The 18,845-nt window shown below is 48.5% G+C and overlaps 1 protein-coding gene and 1 long non-coding RNA gene across 3 annotated transcripts; one reads left to right on the plus strand and one right to left on the minus strand.

Moving 5' to 3' along the window:
- LOC105533997 lies at window positions 1-954 on the plus strand. Its single transcript, XR_001005195.1, has 2 exons — window positions 1-94; window positions 705-954. It is a non-coding gene; the product is annotated as an uncharacterized LOC105533997 (long non-coding RNA).
- On the minus strand, window positions 806-17,853 carry AGBL5 (ATP/GTP binding protein-like 5). Of its 2 annotated transcripts, none has more exons than XM_011972657.1 (14): window positions 17,591-17,853; window positions 17,198-17,369; window positions 16,714-16,877; window positions 15,972-16,149; window positions 15,526-15,704; window positions 14,636-15,092; window positions 13,978-14,147; window positions 13,333-13,468; window positions 12,165-12,367; window positions 11,361-11,575; window positions 3,790-3,942; window positions 2,683-2,795; window positions 1,723-1,856; window positions 806-1,335 (listed from the first exon to the last, which is right to left on the minus strand). In XM_011972657.1, exons 1-14 carry the CDS (start codon window positions 17,803-17,805, stop codon window positions 1,164-1,166), a joined length of 2,661 nt encoding a protein of 886 aa, XP_011828047.1. In that variant the 5' UTR covers window positions 17,806-17,853; the 3' UTR covers window positions 806-1,163. The 2 variants fall into 2 exon arrangements, with proteins under 2 accessions (XP_011828047.1, XP_011828048.1); XM_011972658.1 differs by lacking the exon at window positions 806-1,335 and adding an exon at window positions 2,335-2,381 and having other exon boundaries at window positions 1,593-1,856.
- Between the last annotated feature and the right edge of the window lie 992 nt (window positions 17,854-18,845).

The raw sequence follows: 18,845 nt of genomic DNA on the forward strand, positions 1-18,845 counted from the left end.
GCGTGTCGCTCTTCTTGCTTGTTGTTCTCTATCACTACGTGGCCGTCAACAATCCCAAGAAGCAGGAATGAAAGTGGCGCTTTCTCCGCCCCAGGTAACGGCCCGGGGCTGTAGCGCCCAGCCCCCAGAGCTGAGTGGCGAGGCCGCGCCAGGGGTAGCAGGGTTCGAAACTTCCAATCAGAAAGTGTCGGGCCAAGCGTGATACAGTCCAGAACTGGTCCCCTTTATCTGCACAGAGTAGAGAGCGCGCTGTCCCCTCCCTGTAAACTGTTCCCTGCTAAAATGGGAGTGGGTTTCCTAACCCTCACAGTCCCCATCTTGTCCTCAATAGGTAGATGCCCAAGTTGGGAGTATAGTTGTAAGGAGGCACTGACACCGGTAGGAACGAAGGTACCGAGGGTACCATCCAAGTATAAGGATTTGGGCTCTTAAATAGCTCCCACTTTCCCCAGGTTGTTTAGACCTCATTTGGGCAGAATGTTTTTGGTGAGGGGGTGACAGATGTAGAATTCTGTTTCCATGTTCTGAGGCCAGGGGTTGGCTGCTGACCCAAGCTATAGAGAAGGAAGGGGGGGCTTTGGAGCCAGCCTGAAGTGTGGGTCACAAGTATAAAGGGAATATGGATAGACGTTACTTCCTGAAGGAATCCCCGGAGGAAAGCTGCAGCATTTTCCTTACCTCAGGTCTTTCCCCCTCTTTTCTAGGGTTCCAGGACATAGTCTGAGGCAAGATGGAGGGTATGAGGGGCCTTCACACTTCACTTCATCCCTTCTACCCATCACAACATACAAAGCAACTACACCTGGATTTTTCCAAACAACTTTTATTTCCTCAAAGTCTTCCTTAATCCTATGGAACAAGAAGCTGCCACTGAATAGGGCCCAGTATAGGGGCTTGCTTTTCTACTCCCTCCCCCCAATATAAAAATATAGATTTTTTTTTGTGGTCCCAAAATCTTGTGCTGTGGAGGGAAGGAAGGGGTGGCAGGTCCCTGTTTTGTTCTGTCTCAAGGTGCTGCTCTTTAATGCTTTGGACAGCGTGGCTGGCATTCCAAGGACTTAACGGCTGTCACATGGAATCAGCGGCCTGGAGGGGAACTAGCATATTTCCCACGTGTTACCCCATCTTGGGGCTATATCTTGGGCTTCAACATAAAGGCATTATCAGACCCGGGGAGAAATAGTGAGTGGGGGAGATTTAGGGACAAAACAAACCTCAGGTTGGCCCAAGGGACCCCCGCTGTAACAATTCCAGGATGGGGAGTCAGACAGACTACAGGATATAGGAGAAAAGGCAGGGGCAGAGCGGGGCCGTGGGGGCCTGGCCTGAGGCAGCCTGCAACAGAGAAGAGAGAGGAATCAGGGCTATGAAAACTCTGCTCCTCTTCTGTTCTGCTAACCAGGGGCTGGGAAGTGAAAGAAGTGAAGCAAGATGAAGATGGGTAAGGATGGGCAAGTTGGTTACTGCACAGTGGTCTCTTGCTGGAACCAGCCAGCTCCTAGGCCTTAGGCCCTAACTAAAAGTTGTTTTCTTTTCCTTTGGATTGAAGACTGTGGCCATGGTGGGGGAAAAAAAAATCAGGGACTAGATTCTTAATGAAAGTACATTTAGTCTTTGTGCTCAAAAGGAGTAGGGAAGGCAGAAAATTATTCTGAATGACAGAAATCGGAATGAGGGGACAGAAGTGAGGGGTGGGGTGAGGGACTGGACTCAAGTGCTCACCCTGGTTTAGCAGAGCAGGGTCCCGGCTCCAGCTCACTGCTCTCCCTGGTCCCGGGGGTAGGGGATGTGGGGCCTGAAGAGCCTTTCATCCCTCTGCGAGTCGGCGGTGAGCCCCGGCCCAACCTGGGCCTAGCCTGTGTGGACAGGGTTTTTGCTAAGAGGCTAGATTCTTCCATGAGTTTTTTTGCTTTTAGTTTGCTTCTAGAGTTTCCGTGCATTAGAGTGTTGTAGTATAGGGATCAGTAGAGGTACTGGGACATTGAATTCTAGCTGAGAGGGTGAGGCACGATAATAGCCAGAGAAGTCCTGGATTCAGTCCATGACTGTGCACTCCAAGTCTATAACTAGGGGTGGCAAACAGATCCAGCATTTAACCGCCATGGCTATACCATGACTAAGGTCTGGGTGAGTAGAGAAACACTGCGTAGAAAGATAGTGAGGGCTGGTAGACCCCTCTCAGAGCCCTCTATGCCTCAGCCCCTGCCAGAGCAGTGTACACTTCACCCATCCAGTCAGCTTCTGCCTGTACTCAACTTTACCTAGCATGGGGATCTGGACTGAATCGGAGTTGGTGGCAGGGCTGTTCCTAGCAGCAGCAACCAAATGTGTTACCTGGGGAATCCGGGACCCCTCCTGGCGGAAACTCTCCTCGGGCAGGTCTGGGCAGAAAGAGAGGAGAAGCTAAGGGCAGGGGCAGGGAAAGCCAAAGCTAGCAGGCTGAAGTTGGGGTATATCTGGCAGGGACAGGTTGAAAGCAAGCAAATGACCTGGCTGATGGGGATGGTGGAGGGCAGGAGGGGGACTGGACAGACAGGCACTCAGGCACCAGAGAAGCTCTCTGATGTGGCCAAGCGTAAAGGCAGTAAAGCAGTGCTGAGCATTTTCCCTCCCACTACCCAGAGGAACAGTGCCTTGCTGGGTTCTGCCAGAGTAGTTGTGCTGAAGACCCAAAAATATTACCTGCAATCGAGTCTTGATGCAGGGCATCCGAGCTCCAGTCCCTAGCAGACCTTTCCCGATTACCATGACAGCCTCTGGTTTGTCCCCGGAGGACAAGAGTGAGCAGCCGCTCCCTAGGGAACAGAGGAAACTGATCAGGGTAGGGGTCACAGAGAAGAGGAGGTAACTTCCAAAGGATCAGGGTTTCTCAACCTTGGCACGTTGACATTTTGGGTGGAATAATTCTTTATCGTGGGGAGTAGTCTTGTGCATTGTAGGATGTTTAATAGCATTCTTAGTCTCTAAACAATATATGCTGTTTCCTCATCTCCCTCAGTGTAACAACCAAAAATGTCTCCAGATGTTGCCTGGGCAGCAAACTCACACCCGGTTGAGGCTCTAGTCTGGTCCAAGGGGTGGAGCAGCAACTCCAGGCTAGAATCGGAATGTACCCAAGCTTAAATCCTGTGTCAATTTATAGGCCGCAGGGCCTACCCCAATCATATGTTTAGCATTTGAGGATCAAGTCAGCTCTACCCAGGACTGGTGGGTTCAGTGCTACCCATTGAGGACAGTAGACAGGTTGGGAGTAGGGGTCTTTGAGTGAGGTAGAACATGTTGGACTACAATCTTAAAATCATTCCCATCCATTTCTTTATATAGCTGGGTCTGTAATTTAAAGGAGAAGAGATGGCTTAAGTTTTGTGTGAATGATACGGCTGCACACAACATTTAGCAGTGTGGACAGGAGAAAGACCTGTCATGCTTTTTTCATTCTCCTGTTTTGTCTAATGTTGCCCAGCTCCTGGAGTCAGGGAATTTGCGTAAATAGCACTTTGCAGGTAGACAAAAAGTCCTCAGGTTCCTCAACTGTAAAAATGAGGATTAAATGAGATTAAATGTGTAGAGCAGTGCCTGGCACATAGTAAATGTTCAATAAATGTTAACTATTGTTTTATTACACAAAGACTAATCAATTCCAGCTTCCTATACAAAGGCACCAGTGTTAGAGGTTTAGGATACCAAGAGGATAACTGATGCCCCTGGTCTCCCAACTAGGCTTAAAGAACCTGGGCTGGCCACGGAGGAGGCTGGCAAACCCAGATTTCAGTGGCAGCGGGTACAGACCTGGTATGTTGAGTGAATCGGGCAGTAGACAGGAGCCCAGCTTGTGTGAGGAGGCTGGGCCAGAACTAGTAGGAGCTGGGGATGGAGCAAGGCTGCCTGCAAGGCGATGGGTCAGTGGCTGCTGCCGCCGTCTCCTGTCCTGGCTTCGGGGCTCTGAGTGGAAGAGATACAAGCAGATAAAAGGGCAAATAAGTGGGGCATTATGAGGCAGCCTTCACTGACTTGCTGGCTTCCCTGATCAAAATATGCTGTTTTTCAAGCTTGTCATCAGACCCGCATCCCTCTCCTGAAGTAACTATTAATATAAGATGGGTAGAAAGATCTACTGTTTATTAGTTATCCATTCTCCACCAGCCTTCATCCTGCCAGTTTGTTGTTGTTGTTGTTGTTGTTGGATAAAAGGTTTCCACTCTGTCACCCAGGCTGAAGAAGTACACAATGGCACGATCATGGCTCACTGCAGCCTCAACCTCCCAGGCTCAGGTGATCCTCCTACCTAGCCTCCTGAGTAGCTGGCACTATAGGTGCACACTACCATGCTCAGCTAATTTTTGTTTAAAGTTTTGTTTTTGAGATGGAGTCTTGCTGTGTCGCCCAGGCTGGAGTGCAGTGGTGCGATCTTGGCTCACTGCAACCTCCACCTCCCGGGTTCAAGTGATTCTCCTGCCTCAGCCTCCTGAGTAGCTGGGATTACAGGCGCGTGCCACCATGTCTGGCTAATTTTTGTATTTTTAGTAGAGACGGGGTTTCACCATGTTGGTCAGGCTGGTCTCGAACCCCTGACCTTGTGATCCGCCCACCTTGGCCTCCCACAGTTCTGGGATTACAGGTGTGAGCCAGCACACCCAGCCTAATTTTTGTATTTTTAGTAGAGACGGGGTTTTGCCATGTTGCCCAGGATGGTCTTCAACTCCTAGGCTCAAGAGATCAACCCACCTTGGCCTCCCAAAGTATTGGGATTACAGGTATGAGCCACCGCACCTGGCCCAGTTCATTCTTTTGGCAAAGAAGTTAGTGAGCTTGGCTAACACAGATTTCCTTGGTTCCCCTCTTACCACTAATTGCTTCTCTTCCAGCTGTTCTTCCTGCCCCTTAAATGTCAAGTCTTCCCCCATCATTCTGTCCTTGAGCCTCTCTTGCTCTACTTACTCTTAAACTCCCAAGTCAGTCTCTAGCCCTTTTCTCCTGAAATCCAGCTCTAATTGTCCACTGGAAATTTCTTCCCAAGAAAGTCCCCTTGACAAAACAAAACTCATTCTCTCCCTTTCTTTCATTCTCCCTGTCTTCATGCAAAACCCAACTGCTAGAAACTTGTTTCATCTTCTTACTCCTCCTCAGATTTGCATTTGTATAATCAAATCCTACAATTCTATCTCTGCATTCACCTGACTTCTCTTTTCTTTTGGAGACAGGGTCTCACTCTGTCACCTAGGCTATAGTGCAGTAGCATGAACATTGCTCACTGCAGACTTGACCTCCTGCATCCCAAGTAGCTGGGACAACAGGCGCATGCCACCAAGCCCAGCTAATTTTTAAATTTTTTGTGGAGATGGAGTCTCACCATGTTGCCCAGGCTGGTCTGGAATTCTTGGGCTCAAGCGATCCTCCTCCCTCAGTTCCCAAAGTGCTGGGATTACAGGTGTGAGCCATTGCACTGGGCTTGAAGATCTTCTAAAGGATGAAGTCTGAACTTTTGAATACTACACATTCAAAGCCTTGCCCACTATAGTTCCAGTGTACACATCCTTAGTAGGATGCTGATTTGATTCTTCATACCCTCTGCTATAGACCCTATGGCTATTAGTTGGGTGTGGTTCCTCTGGAACTGTTACCTTTTCTAATGAAATCGTGACCGTCTTTCATGTACCATCTCAAATGTTACCTCTCTGAAGCTTACTTGACCATTACAGGCAGCATTAATTGTTCTCTCCTCATTATCTTCATTCTTTGTTTGTGTGGCTAGTAGTTTATGGTTTCTGTTTAATTAAGTTAGTATGTGTAAAGTACTTACAGGCACAGAGGACTCAATAAACATAAGCTAGTATTTTTTTCTAACTGGAACTTGAGTTTCTTGGGAGTAGGGACTTTGTTGCCTCTAACACTATATATCACAGTGCCTGTAAAATACTGCCTGAAAAACCAGAGACCTTTATCAATGTTTTGTTTACTTGAACAGCAGACACCCACTATACACCATGAGCTGGATCAATCATCTCTGGGAGTCTAAAGCATACAGTTATATCCTTTGGGGCAGCTGTCTCTGCTCCACTCATGTCTAGAGACTTAAACTACTACAAGTTCTGAAGGGTGGGGCCCGGGGGGGCAGATGGTAAATGGATGGGGTGGGGAGGCTTGCAGCTTTGGCATTTCCTTCCTCATCACAGAGGAACAGCAGGTGCCAAATGCTCTCAAACCAATGGGCTATTAACTTTTCATAGAACTGAATTCACCAGAGGTGCCAGCATGCCAACTGACCGTTAATAAACGTGTTGGATATGAAAATCCTGTAACTTAAGAAGTGACAGTAACTTCATCTTCCCAGCCACACTGGGAATTAGCAGGCAGTGACAAGAATACTTTTGAAAGGTCCAAGCCAGGTCAGGCATGGTGGCTCACACCTGTAATCCCAGCACTTTGGGAGGCCGAGGCAGGCGGATCACCTGACGTCGGGAGTTCAAGACCTGCCTCACCAATGTGGAGAAACCCCGTTTCTACTAAAAATACAAAAAATTAGCCGGGCGTGGTGGTGGGCACCTGTAATCCTAGCTACTCCAGAGGCTGAGGCAGGAGAATCACCTGAACTTGGGAGGCAGAGATTGCAGTGAGCTGAGATGGGCTACTGCACTCCAGCCTGGGAGACAGAGTGAGACTGTGTCTCAAAAAAAAAAAGGGTTCCAAAACAAAATGGTAAAAAAAAAAATCTGAATGGAAAAAAAACCTACTTGTATGAATAAAGAAGAAAGGGAGAGATCTCAGGATGGAAGCTACTATGAGGAGATATGCTGGGTACCAATTATAGGTTAAGACGGTGGTCAAGAGTCAAAAACGCCAGGCACAGTGGCTGACGCGCCTTGGGAGGCTGAGGCGGCTGGATCACTTGAGTCTGGGAGCTTGAGACCGGCCTGGGCAACTTGGTGAAGCCCCGTCTCTACTTTAAAAAAAAAAAAAAAAATTAGCCAGGTGTAGTGGTGTGCACCTGTAGGCCCAGCTACTAGGGAGGCTGAGGCTGGAGGATCACTTGAGCCAGTGACACAAAGGTTGGAGTGAGCTGTGATCACGCCACTGCACTCCAGCCTGGGTGACTGAGTGAGACTGTCTCAAAAAAAGAATCAGAAACAACCAGATGTTAGGGGTCTAGTGAGAGTTGGCACAGGTTGGCAATAGGATAACAGAAATCGAGACTTGTGGCCATAGTCAAATAACCTAAAACATTAGCTACCACCAATGACAGAGATAGTCTAGGGCCCAAATCCAAGTAATTCTGTGATTAAAATGGATGTCAGGATGATGTCCAGTTGACAGTGCACAGTAGGCAGAAATCATGAACTTGATAGAGGAAATAGTTTAGATAATTTGAGAAACATCTACATGCAGAGGCATGTTGAAACCGTATTAAGGGACAAACCTTCACCCTACCCCAGGAAAGGGTAAAAGCAAGTGAGAAAGAAAAAGCAAGAGTGCAAAAGTGATGTGATCAGCTCTGCTTCCAGGGGTTATGAAATGGTATCTTATGGTAACCAGCCAGATGTTCCATTTTGGGGGTGGTAGGATAGTACTGGGCAAAGGTCTGAGAGGTCTGAGGAGAGACTGACCTCCCCTTGAATTAGTCAGAATGGGTGTTCTAAGGTCTCGCCATTTACAGCAGCAGTTATTTGACTTGTGCCAAGACCCTGTGTGTCATCCTCCCTGAACATCTTTGCAACTGTCCTTCCATGTAGCACTCCAGATCTCAGTGAATCCCTGGGACAATCACAGACCTGATTTATGTCCTCTGAGGGGTAGAAAGGTGAGACAAGCATTCATTTGGTTCCCAACTTCTTGCTTTTTATTCATTCAACAAATACTTGCTGATCGCTAAGTGCCAGGCATAGGACTAGGTGCCAAGGGCATAAGTACACGTGTTAGGAGACACTTCCTGAAGCTTTTGTTTGCAGTGGAAAAAGTAGCCTTAAAGCCCTCTTAATTCCTCTGTCTTCTACTGAATCCTGCCACTTCTCTTTCTAATACTTATCTCTCCTTTCCAGACACTGGTACTGGCTCTGGTCATCTCACCTCCCGTTTCCTGTCCAATATGTACAGTTCATAGACAGTGTCTTACACAGTCTTAGGTTTATTCCCATTCGTAGACACACACAATTGTTGCCATTGTCTCAGTTAAGCTCATAATCCTTGTTCTGAAGACATTTCAGCTAATTCTCTCTTCACCTAATCTCCTTGGTGATGGGCTTGGCCTTTTGCATACCCACCTAGATATACATGTTTTTTGTCCTCTCCACCCACTAGCTCTGTTCCTGCTCCTGGCTGTCATTTCTCACTTTGGGAATGTTTCTGTCAAACTATTGGCTACCTATTTTTCAAATTATTTCTTAACTGAACATTATTCGGTTAATTACTCTTGTGTTTATCTACCACAGTAGTTCCCCAAACCCCCAGGATGTTTACAGTGTGTGTGCGCTCTCATGTTGTATTTACTGTCCTGTTTCCCCTATTAAGTTTCAAGTCAATCAACCAGGAATTACTTGGTACTGACTGTGCATATTTTCTATTGGTAGGGGGAAGTAACAGAGAAATAGAATACATGTCCTTCACCTCAAGGAGCTCAATGCAGTGTTCTGCATTGGAAGCGGGGCAGGGAGGATGTCAATAAAATAGTGATTAAAAAGTGCCTAGCCAGGCGCAGTGGCTCACGCCTGTAATCCCAGCACTTTGGGAGGCCGAGGCGGGTGGATCGCCTGAGGTCAGGAGTTTGAGACCAGCCTGACCAACATGGAGAAACCTGTCTCTACTAAAAATACAAAAAAAATTAGCCAGGCGTCAAGGCGCATCCCTGTAATCGGAGGCTGAGGCAGGAGAATCACTTGAACCTGGGAGGCGGAGGTTGTGGTGAGCCGAGATCGCGCCATTGCACTCCAGCCTGGGTAACAAGAGCGAAACTCCATCTCAAAAAAAAAAAAAGCCTAGACGGGCACAGTGGTTCATGCCTGTAGTCCCAGCACGTTGGGAGGCTGAGGCGGTGGATTGCCTCAGGTCAGGCGTTCGAGACCAGCCTGGCAAACATAGTGAATCCCCGTCTCTACTAAAAATACAAAAAATTAGTTGGGCATGGTGGTGGGTACCTGTAATCCCAGCTACTTGGGAGGCTGAGGCAGGAGAATCGCTTGAACCCAGGAGGCAGAGGTTGCAGTTAGCCGAGACTGCACCACTGCACTCCAGCCTGGGTAACAGAGCGAAACTGTCTCAAATAAAAAGAGGGGCCTAGAATATTCCAGTGACAACCTAGAAAAGGCTCTTTACTATTTCCCTTTGTAGTGAGGAAAGAACAACTTAGGATGCTGATGAAGGTATTCCCAGGAACTATGAGTTAAGAGCTAGAAGAGGCTGACCAAAAAAGAAAGAGGTTGGGTACAGTAGCTCATGCCTGTAATCCTAGCACTTTGGAAGGCTGAGGTTGGTGGATCACTTGAGGTAAAGAGTTCAGGACCAGCCTGGCCAACGTGGCGAAACCCCATCTCTACTACAAATACAAAAATTAGCTGGGTGTGGTGGCGGGCGCCTGTAATCCCAGCTACTCAGGAGGCTGAGGCAGGAGAATCGCTTGAACCCAGTGGGTGGAAGGTTGCAGTGAGCTGAGATTGCACCACTTCACTCCAACCTTGGTGAAAGGGTGAAACTCCGTCTCAAAAAAAGAAAGGAAAAGAAATAGAAGAAGAACTTTATGTAGATTTACCATGGGAAACTAGGCATACTGGAGCATGAGAAGATATAAGTTGGAATAGCTGTGCAATCTTGGAGAAACCATTCTTAAATAGCCTCAGCTTCCTTGTTGGAAAAATGGAAACACCATCCATCCCTTAGGGTCCTTGTGAGGATTAAGTGAAATTTATATATGTGATATTATCTTGTTCACTGTTAAATGCTGTGTAAATATAAGGCATTATTATTACTTTATTTTTCAAACACAGTGCACAAGTGTCCTTTCCTGATGAAGATAGACTCTCAAACAATGGGGCTTGGAATACAAGCAGATAATCAAGTTGCCTGTCAGGGATAGAATATTTCAATGGTCACAGCTGGTAAGGACCATCGCCCTCTCCTCCATGGCTTCTCTCACTAGCAGTCAGATTTACACAGCCACTGACACAGCACATGTCTGGTCTGTGCCAATAGCTAGGGTGCAAGCTGGGAAAAGCTAACAAGGATGAATATGCTGCAAGACTTAGCCCCAGCTGACAAGCCTCCATACTCTGGGCAAGATTTCTGTAGTGCAGAGGCCAGTACAATATTGATTTGTGGTTTAGCATATTTCCAGAAGTGGCACTACAACAATCTCTTCCCCTTTGCAATCCAGGTTACTCCCGTTAATTTCCTCTTTTTCCCTAAAGGCCCATCTGTTTCTGGTATATAATTTTGACCCAGAATCTTATCAGGCAGGGTTTCATTAGACAAAACCCAGGGGGTACTACTGGACAGTTAAGCAACTGTGCTCACTGCTGGAAAGAGCTAGACTGCTGCATTTTATACCTAGAAAAGAAATTGTCTGCAGTTGTTCCATTTTTCTTTGGAAGAGTTAGAATCCTTCTGATACCACTTTCTTTTCTTTATTTGAGGCAGAGTCTTGCTCTGTTGCCCATGCTGGAGTGCAGTGGTACGATCTTGGCTCACTGCAACCTCCGCTTCCTGGGTTCAAGCAATTCTCCTGCCTCAGTTACCTGAGTAACTGGGATTACAGGTGTGCACCACCATGCCTGGCTAATTTTTGTATTTTTAATAGAGACTGGGTTTCACCATGTTGGCCAGGCTGTTCTTGAACTCCTGGCCTCAAGTGATCTGACTGCCTCAGCCTCCCATAGTGCTAGGATTACAAGCGTGAGCCGCTACTGTGCTCAGCCTGATACCACTTTCTTAGTGAGCTCTGAAGCCAGGAACAATTTTAGCCCATAAAGACCACAGATAAGATTCCCCATCATTCTGTAGTGCTGCAATTTGGATTCTCAGGACATTCCCTTAACTGCCCCCATGAAGACAGACTGACATTATCCTTGACGTGGAGGCTCCATGTCCTGTTTGGCACTGCTTCAGCTAGTGTTTCATCCTTGGAAACTTCCCTGGCTCCTAGCATGCACTGAAGCCCAGATACCCAGACTTCCCCCTCTGGCCACACACAATACCACTCTGGAATCATGCCGCAGGGAACACCAAGGTCGTAGGAGAGGCCACAGGTTCTGCTACAAACTAATTTTATTGATTCACCCCTTGGTCCTGGGCCAAGAGTATATCTTCAAGCTCTTACTTCCCCCAGCAGTGTCCCAGACAACCAAACACATGTTGCAGGGGCTCCCAGACTGGCTTACCTCTGACAGGGCCCAGCACCCGGTGGGTGACCTTTTGGGTACTAGAGCCCAGGCCTGGCAGCCCTGCAGGCCGACTGCCATGAAAAGGAAAGCTGGGGGAATTCTTCATCTGTGGAGAATTTTGTTGGCTGCTGCTGCTACCACCAGCACTTGTGCCAGTGCTAAAACTTCGTGCCCGGCTCAAGGTGTTTTCGGAGCAGGAAACAGGCAACCCACTGCAAAGAAGCAGATGCCAGTTAAACCTGGGCCAGGAAGGTTGTGTCCTAAGGCTTTCCCTAGGATCTGCTGCTCAGTAAAGCTTCACCTCTGGGGTAAAAAGGTACAGGGACCCATTCCAAGGGAAAAGTGGGGAATTCATGTCCGTGGATGAAGTATCTGTCTGGGGAATACCAGCTAATCTCAAAATGTCATAACAGCCATCCCTGAGCAGCTTTATCTCCCAATGAATTTTCCCCCTACTGCCTTGGCACTGACCCTTGAACTCCCTTCAGTCAGTCATTCACAACCGTTGGAAGCTGAGGCCTGCCCCACTGCAATTATATTTGATTTTGTGCAGGGCTCTGCAGCAGTGAATCCCTAGCCTGATACTCAGATCTCTTAGATGTATGTAACTCAGAGTAAAAGGGAGGAGGATCCCATTCTCAAAAAATAAACTAATCTTACTAATTTTAATTTACCCTGAAAATATTTGCCATTTGGCACTTTAAGGAGGATGGAAAAGGAATATAAATCCCTTGGAACTCCTAGCTCTAGAGCCCTGTCCCACTGTCCTACCCTTTCTCCCTCCTATTTTGCTGGCCTTACTTGTGACTTTTGGGTGGAGTTCGAGGGCCCCTCTTCTTGCTGACACCCACATTCAGAGTGCTGCTTAGGCCTCGGCTGTTGCGTACATGTTTCAGCATCCAGGCCCGAAGATTAGTAAGGCTGCTGTGCTCTGACAGTACAATTCGGGGCCACGGATTACATTCCGCCATGTCCAGAGCTGCGATGGCCATAGCTCGTCCCACCTGTGGGGTAGTCCAGTTTGGCTCAGCATGCTGGTCCTCCCATCCAGGCTGCTACCTTGGGGTGGGTACACAGCACAGTGGAAGGGAAGGAGGGGCCAGACCTATAATTTGCTCATTGGATGCCCTAACCTTTGTGCCCAGGCTGTTTATTACAAATGGATTTGGAGCTGTTCCCTAAACTACCACCAATTTGGGGGCCCTCTTCCATTATGAGGGGCAGGGTGTGTCCTTTCTTTCCGGCTGGCACCGTGAAGGAATTCTCCTAGCAGGAAAGGGGTTTGAATCCCTTCTGTAACCTGCAGCTCTTTCTGCTCTATTTTTTTTTTTTTTGAGACGGATTCTTGCTCTGTCGCCCAGGCTGTAGTATAGTGGCGTGCAATCTCAGCTCACTGCAATCTCTGCCTCCCGGGTTCAAGTGATTCTCCTGCCTCAGCCTCCCGAGCAGCTGGGACTATAGGCATGTGCCACCATGCCCAGTTAATTTTTGTATTTTTAATAGAGATGGGGTTTCACCATATTGGCTAGGCTGGTCTCGAACTCCTGACCTCAGGTGATCTGCCTGCCTCAGCCTCCCAAAGTGCTGAGATTACAGCCATGAGCCACTGCAACCGGCCAGTTCTATTAGGATAATGGGAGTCATCAAGACCACTGCAGTCAGGGTGCTTTTGAGCCCAGGAACTAATAAATCCAATAGAATGAGAAAGACAAGCCCAGAGGCAAAGAATCTGACTCAGAGGTGCTAGGGGATTCTCTGTGATGTGGGGTCAGATATAGTGCCTGTTCATCCTTTCAATACTATTATAGTCACAGTTATGCTCCTGTTAACTGAGGAAAATAACCATAGTGGTGAGAGGGCCATAGTGATGAATATCTCTTCAGAGGACCTTAGAGTCAGGCATTAGGAGTGAAGGCCTTTCCAGGCTATAAGGTTTCTCCCTTTTCCCACTTACACCATGTATTCATACCTGCTCAAATAGTTCCACAGTGTATCTGGAGGGGAAAGCCGGCGGGGGAGGGGGGCTGGCACGCCCATTGTCATGGCAGGCAGCAGGGATGCTGTTTACTGAGCGTCCAGTGTTGTAGTTGCATTCAAGTGTGTAGCTAAGACATAAAGACCTTTATCAGTGTCCCGCCTGAACAGATACCAGGACAGAACCACAGAGAACAGTTTATGTGATCTAAGGAGGCAATCACTTGAAAAAAAGTGAACACAAATGAAAGTGCTAATAATCCATAGCAACTAGCAGCTGACCCTGGTACTGTATCATACACCCAGGGAGTCCCCCAAAAATAGAGTCCTAGACTAAAGACAATAATGCTAATTGTGAGGTTCTCTTTTAAGAAGACTCAGGTGGTCCCCTCCCTCTCAAACACCCTGAACCGGGTGTTGTTTTCTTTTTTTTTTTGAGACGGAGTTTCGCTCTTGTTGCCCAGGCTGGAGTGCAATGGCGTGATCTCGGCTCACCACAACCTCTGCCTCCCAGGTTCAAGCAATTCTCCTGCCTCAGCCTCCTGAGTAGCTGGGATTACAGGCATGCGCCACCACACCCGGCTAAGCTGTTTTCTTTAGGGAAGCTATTTCATCAACTATATCTCAGCTTCCACCCAACCTGTGGATTATCCCTGAGGCTTTGTAGATTGCAACACGGCCGCTTCCCTCTTTAGACTGGCCATCTCTACGGTCTCGGGCATACATATTCTTCTCTGAGAAATTGCAGCCCTGGAAGTCGAAGTGGGCTGAGTTCAAGGAGATGAGCTTTGGATACAGCATGTTTTCCACCTGTTTGGGGAAGAAAAGTCAACTCAGAAGGAGAGACAGACGGGACAAGGGGCAAGGAAGAGATGGCAAGTATGCGACCGTGTGACTTAATACACAGCAGATACCATGACAACCATTAACAGTAATCAGTGCTGCTTGAATTCTCAGTTTGACATTACTTCTAGGTGTTGGGAAGCAATTCTTTTTTTTTAAAGCTTTTAGCTTCTTCCCTCCAACCATGCAAAATTTTCCTTCTCTGGATTCCCAGACTCTAGCGAAGACTATAATGCAGTTAGCTTGACCCTTAAAAAAAGTTCATGATGTAACAATTGAGACATAAGCCCTCTGTGCCATCTCTTCTTGGCCCTTCAAAGCTTTTTCAGAGGTAGTCTACACAGGCCTTCCTGCCAGAAGGCTACCTAAGGCTATCTTCCCTCTGTTCATGGCCCAACCCCATCTCCTAACCTGCAACATTTCGCACACTCACATGACATTCTTAGGACTCCCACCTGGGTGCTCTCATCACTAAAGCTGTTTCCGTACATGAAGCAGCCCCTTTTGGAAGCATGTCCATGCAGGTCCACATAGTAAGCAACGCCACTCTCTTTGGGGGGGATGGTGTCAGGGGCTGGCTCTTCAAGCGCTGCAGACTGTTGTGGCACAATCCACACACTGTTGAGCTTCTGGTCTGCTGGCTCTGTTTGTTTCCAGGCTTCAGCGTTATCCATGTCAGCTGAGTGCCCACACTGAGCTTCATTTTGGAGATTGTTGGCTTTCTCCAGGTCAGAAACAGGAGCATCAGGAGGAAGACAGGGACTGGGCTGGTGCTCAGAGGAACTCTGGGAGTTCAGACGAGAGTGCACATGGTGGTAGAGAAGCACAGCTTTGGCCCCATAGATGGCTGGGTGCAGGACAGCATCAGGCTTCAGGTACTGACGGTTCAGATTGACTCCACGTGAGTCTGTGCTGTAGGAAAACAAGGACTGAAGCAGGTTCTAGAGGACTGGGCCAGTGAAGGAGACACCAGTGTAGATGAGAAGGAGACCACAGGAGACTGACTTATCAAATGTGAGACTGAAGCTGCGTTAGGAAAGAAAGAATTGAAGACAGGGCCTCTCTTTGATCTGCTGTCACCCTTACCCCATAGAACCCTAAGGAGCTTCCTCAGGGTAGCTGCCTCCACCCAGATGGGCCTGCAGTCATCCTGGTTTGGTTCCTTTCTGGGAGTGCCACTAGATATGATTTCATACTTTCTCAGGAAGATGAGATGGGCTTGCCTTTATTAGGATGCAAGAGGACTGGGAACACAGGAGAAGCCAGAAGGCTGACAGAATTTCACTGAGATGCAGGACATGAGGGGGAATGGGAACAGTCCAGACAGGCTGGGGAAGCCACTTACCGGTAGTGTCCCCGAACCACACCATCAGGGTTCAACATGGGAATCAGCTTAAAGACGAAGAGGCGACGTAGGGTTTGGGCCCGGGGATCATCAGGTCGGAGGATGAAGTCCAGAAAGCCATTGAAGACAAAGCTAGATGGAGTCTCCCCTGGGTGTACTCTACTGCTTAAGAAGAATATCTGAGGTAGAGAGGAGAGCAGACATTAAGTCAGTTACACTATAGTTCTACTTTGACAGTATATGGGGGTTGTCATGGATGAGGCAGGAATAGCTGCTGGATTTCCAGTTGGCTGAGTCTGCAAGTGGAGCAGGGGCCATCACCCTTGCCACAAGTTGCCGGCAGAGGCCGTGTCCAGGATACCTAGAGATAACATAGTCTTTAGCTATCAACAGTACCTGATGCTAGACAAAGGCCAAAGAACTACCTTTATGCTATTTCCACTCACTCTCTTGCCTGCGAAACGGAATGGTCGAGGGGTGCTGGTATCAGGAAATAGCTGCTCTAGACGGGGCTCTCGATCTTCTCGAAGGCCATGGCAGGAAGTGATCGTCAGCAGATCTACACGAAGTCCATCCAGAGAATAGCAAAGGAGCTCCCGATGGTAATAGATGGTATCCAGGGGGCTACATGGAAAAAATAATTAAGCCAGGAGAAGTCCCTAAAGTCCTAGTAAGAGGTAGGCCTTGTCACCAGCCCAGGATTTGCAAAATCTGGTCCTTCACCTAACCTTTGGGGCCTTATAGTCCCTCACAATGTTAAATGAGGCTAAGGATTTGAGCGGGCTTACATTGCCAGAATGAAGAGTACAGGACAGGGTGAACTTGTTTTTCCCCAGTTTGTGCCTTCCTAGAATACTTTATGTAGTTGGAGTTGTTCTCCGTGGGGGCAGATAAAAAAGGTGTACTGAGTCACATAGTGCTGGCTAAACTCTGGATAACTGATGGGAGCTGGGCTAGTAAGAGGTCTGAACTGGGCAGGTAAAAGAGTGGAGGACAGGTGTTGACATGCTGAGATCAGGGTCATACAGAAACATAGTTTTCAAAGGTACCCGAAGTCCTGTCTGTACATTCTATACAAAAAAAGACTGATGAAAGTTTGGTTCAGAGCTCTAAGGGCAAAATTCCAGATGTAGTGGAGGTGCTGTCTGATCCAGGACTGTGTGGCAGGAGTAAGAATGGGGCTGGCACCTGCTATGGGTAGGGTGGTTCTCCGGAAAGCGCTGGTCTAGCTGGTTTAGCAAATCCTGGCAGTCACTGTAGGAGAAGGGGTAGCAGAAGGCGAAGAAGGTGGTGGCCCCACGGCCCTCCAGGAAACGGTGAACAAAGGATAACACAAACTGTGTCTCTGTCATCTGAGGAGCAGAGGAGGAAGAGGGAGGGGCAACATGCCATTGTCAGAACTGAGCTCCTACTGGGACCACCAGGACCTGACCTCACACCCCTATCACCTTTACCAACTTCCCTCCCTCTGACACTTTCTATATGAAAAGGGGCTCCTTCTAGGTTTCCTGAGGCGGGGGCTCATCTTGGACTCCAGCTAACACTGGAGAAAAAGCTGATACTTAAACCTGTTGTCCCACCTGCCTCATACTTGTATCAAGAACAAAACCTCTTTACTTTCCTGTCTACTTTTAGCACCCAAGTCTTTCTTTCCTCCTCATGGAGAACTTACCTCAAAGGTGGGCCGGTCTCGAATGCGTTCCCAACGTGGCCGGGTGGGCAGTGTGCGCACAAAGGGGGTCATGCCCTGGGAATACAGCTTGCTCTGCTTGTTCATGTTCATAATGTTGATCTTGATGAGTTTTCCTGGTGTTCCTCCCCGGACGCTGAAGTAGAACCATGACCTGAGGACCAGAGTAAGAGAGAGGTATGTGGAAGGGTTGGAGATAGGATCTGTGGGAGAGCTGGAGCCAGCCAAACTGGGACAGGGCTATTTGGCAAGCAGAAAGGAGGGAGGACGGGTCAGAAGAGGACAGGTAGCATGCTGCTATGAACAGGTAAGGCACAGGGCTAACTGAAGCATGGGTTTGGAGCCTTCTTTCACCCTCCATTTCGTTTCATATACCTGTTCCCATTCTCAAATTCCGTTTCAGCACAGTCTGGTCGGGTCCACACATTGAATTCATAGTCAGGGGAAGAGGCAATGCCACTGGTCAGGGCTGACGCCCCACCTCCTACCCCTTCCCCATCACTGGACAAAGATTCCACCTTCTCCACGTGGGCTAGATTCCCTGAATCAAAGCGAGAACTGAACAGCAATCCCCCACAGCGCAGCTCCATGGTGGGGCTGGGAAAGCATCCTCTTGCCCCGCTCTGGCCCTGAGAGCTGGAGAAAAACAGGGTTAGGTTAAAGAGGAAAGGGAAGAGTTTTCTGGGTATCTCTGGATAAATAAGAGCTATTCTTAGGGAGTGCCCTATGAAACAAAAGGCTCTCTCCGTCTTAGAAAACACAGAAGTGGTCTTCCAGCAAAGGCCAAGAGAGAGCAGCACTCTATACTTCAACACTAAGGGTTGTAAATGACCTAAAGGGACCACATTTTACTTTAGCTTGGCTGTTCCCAAATAAAACACAGTGGCTTAACTATGTTGAAAAATACTAAACTCTCAGCTGCTTTGCAGCCCAAAGATTAGAGAATATAATCAGAGAGGTCGGATTTCCCAAACCTAGCCAAGATACACTCACCACCATACATGGCCACCTTTAGAGATGGGCCCTTCTGGATCTCTGGCTCTGCACTCTCCAGCACAGAGCAGAGAGAGGAACGGAGGTTCTCAGTGTAAATGGGTAGTTCTCTCTCCAGCCTCTGTCCTCAAGTACTGAGCGGACATTCTCGTGTTGCTCCCCTGAGCCCTGTAAGGGCTGGTTCTTCCTTTTTTGTTACTACCTTATGCCTAGTATGGAGGAAAATTATAACAGCGTGGCCTCTGCCAAGCCAAAGGCTACTGGGCTCACCTAGCGACAGGAGCTCCATTCCAGCCAGGGCATGGGGATGTTTCCAAACCCTTCCGCCCCGTAAGCACTGCACCCTGCGAAAGCTACCCTAGTAGTTGTGGATGAGTAATGGGTGTTCTGAGCACCCCTAAAAGAGGTGGGCTGCTAGAGTACCACTCGGGGGCAGGAGGCTGGCTTCTCCACCCTCGACTCGCGGGGAACCGTTCACACCGAGCGGGCTTGTCCTGGGCAGGGTGGGACTGGGAGGCATGGGAGGGGTCGAGACGGACTGCCGCGGCAGGAGGTTGGGCAGGGAGGGCCTAGGAGTCAGAGGTGAGGCCACGGAGCTGCGCGGGGTTGGCACCGCGGAAGCCAGGGCGGGGGAGGG

Source organism: Mandrillus leucophaeus, unplaced genomic scaffold, assembly GCF_000951045.1.
Source record: "Mandrillus leucophaeus isolate KB7577 unplaced genomic scaffold, Mleu.le_1.0 Scaffold13, whole genome shotgun sequence".
In the NCBI taxonomy this organism is placed as follows: domain Eukaryota; kingdom Metazoa; phylum Chordata; class Mammalia; order Primates; family Cercopithecidae; genus Mandrillus; species Mandrillus leucophaeus.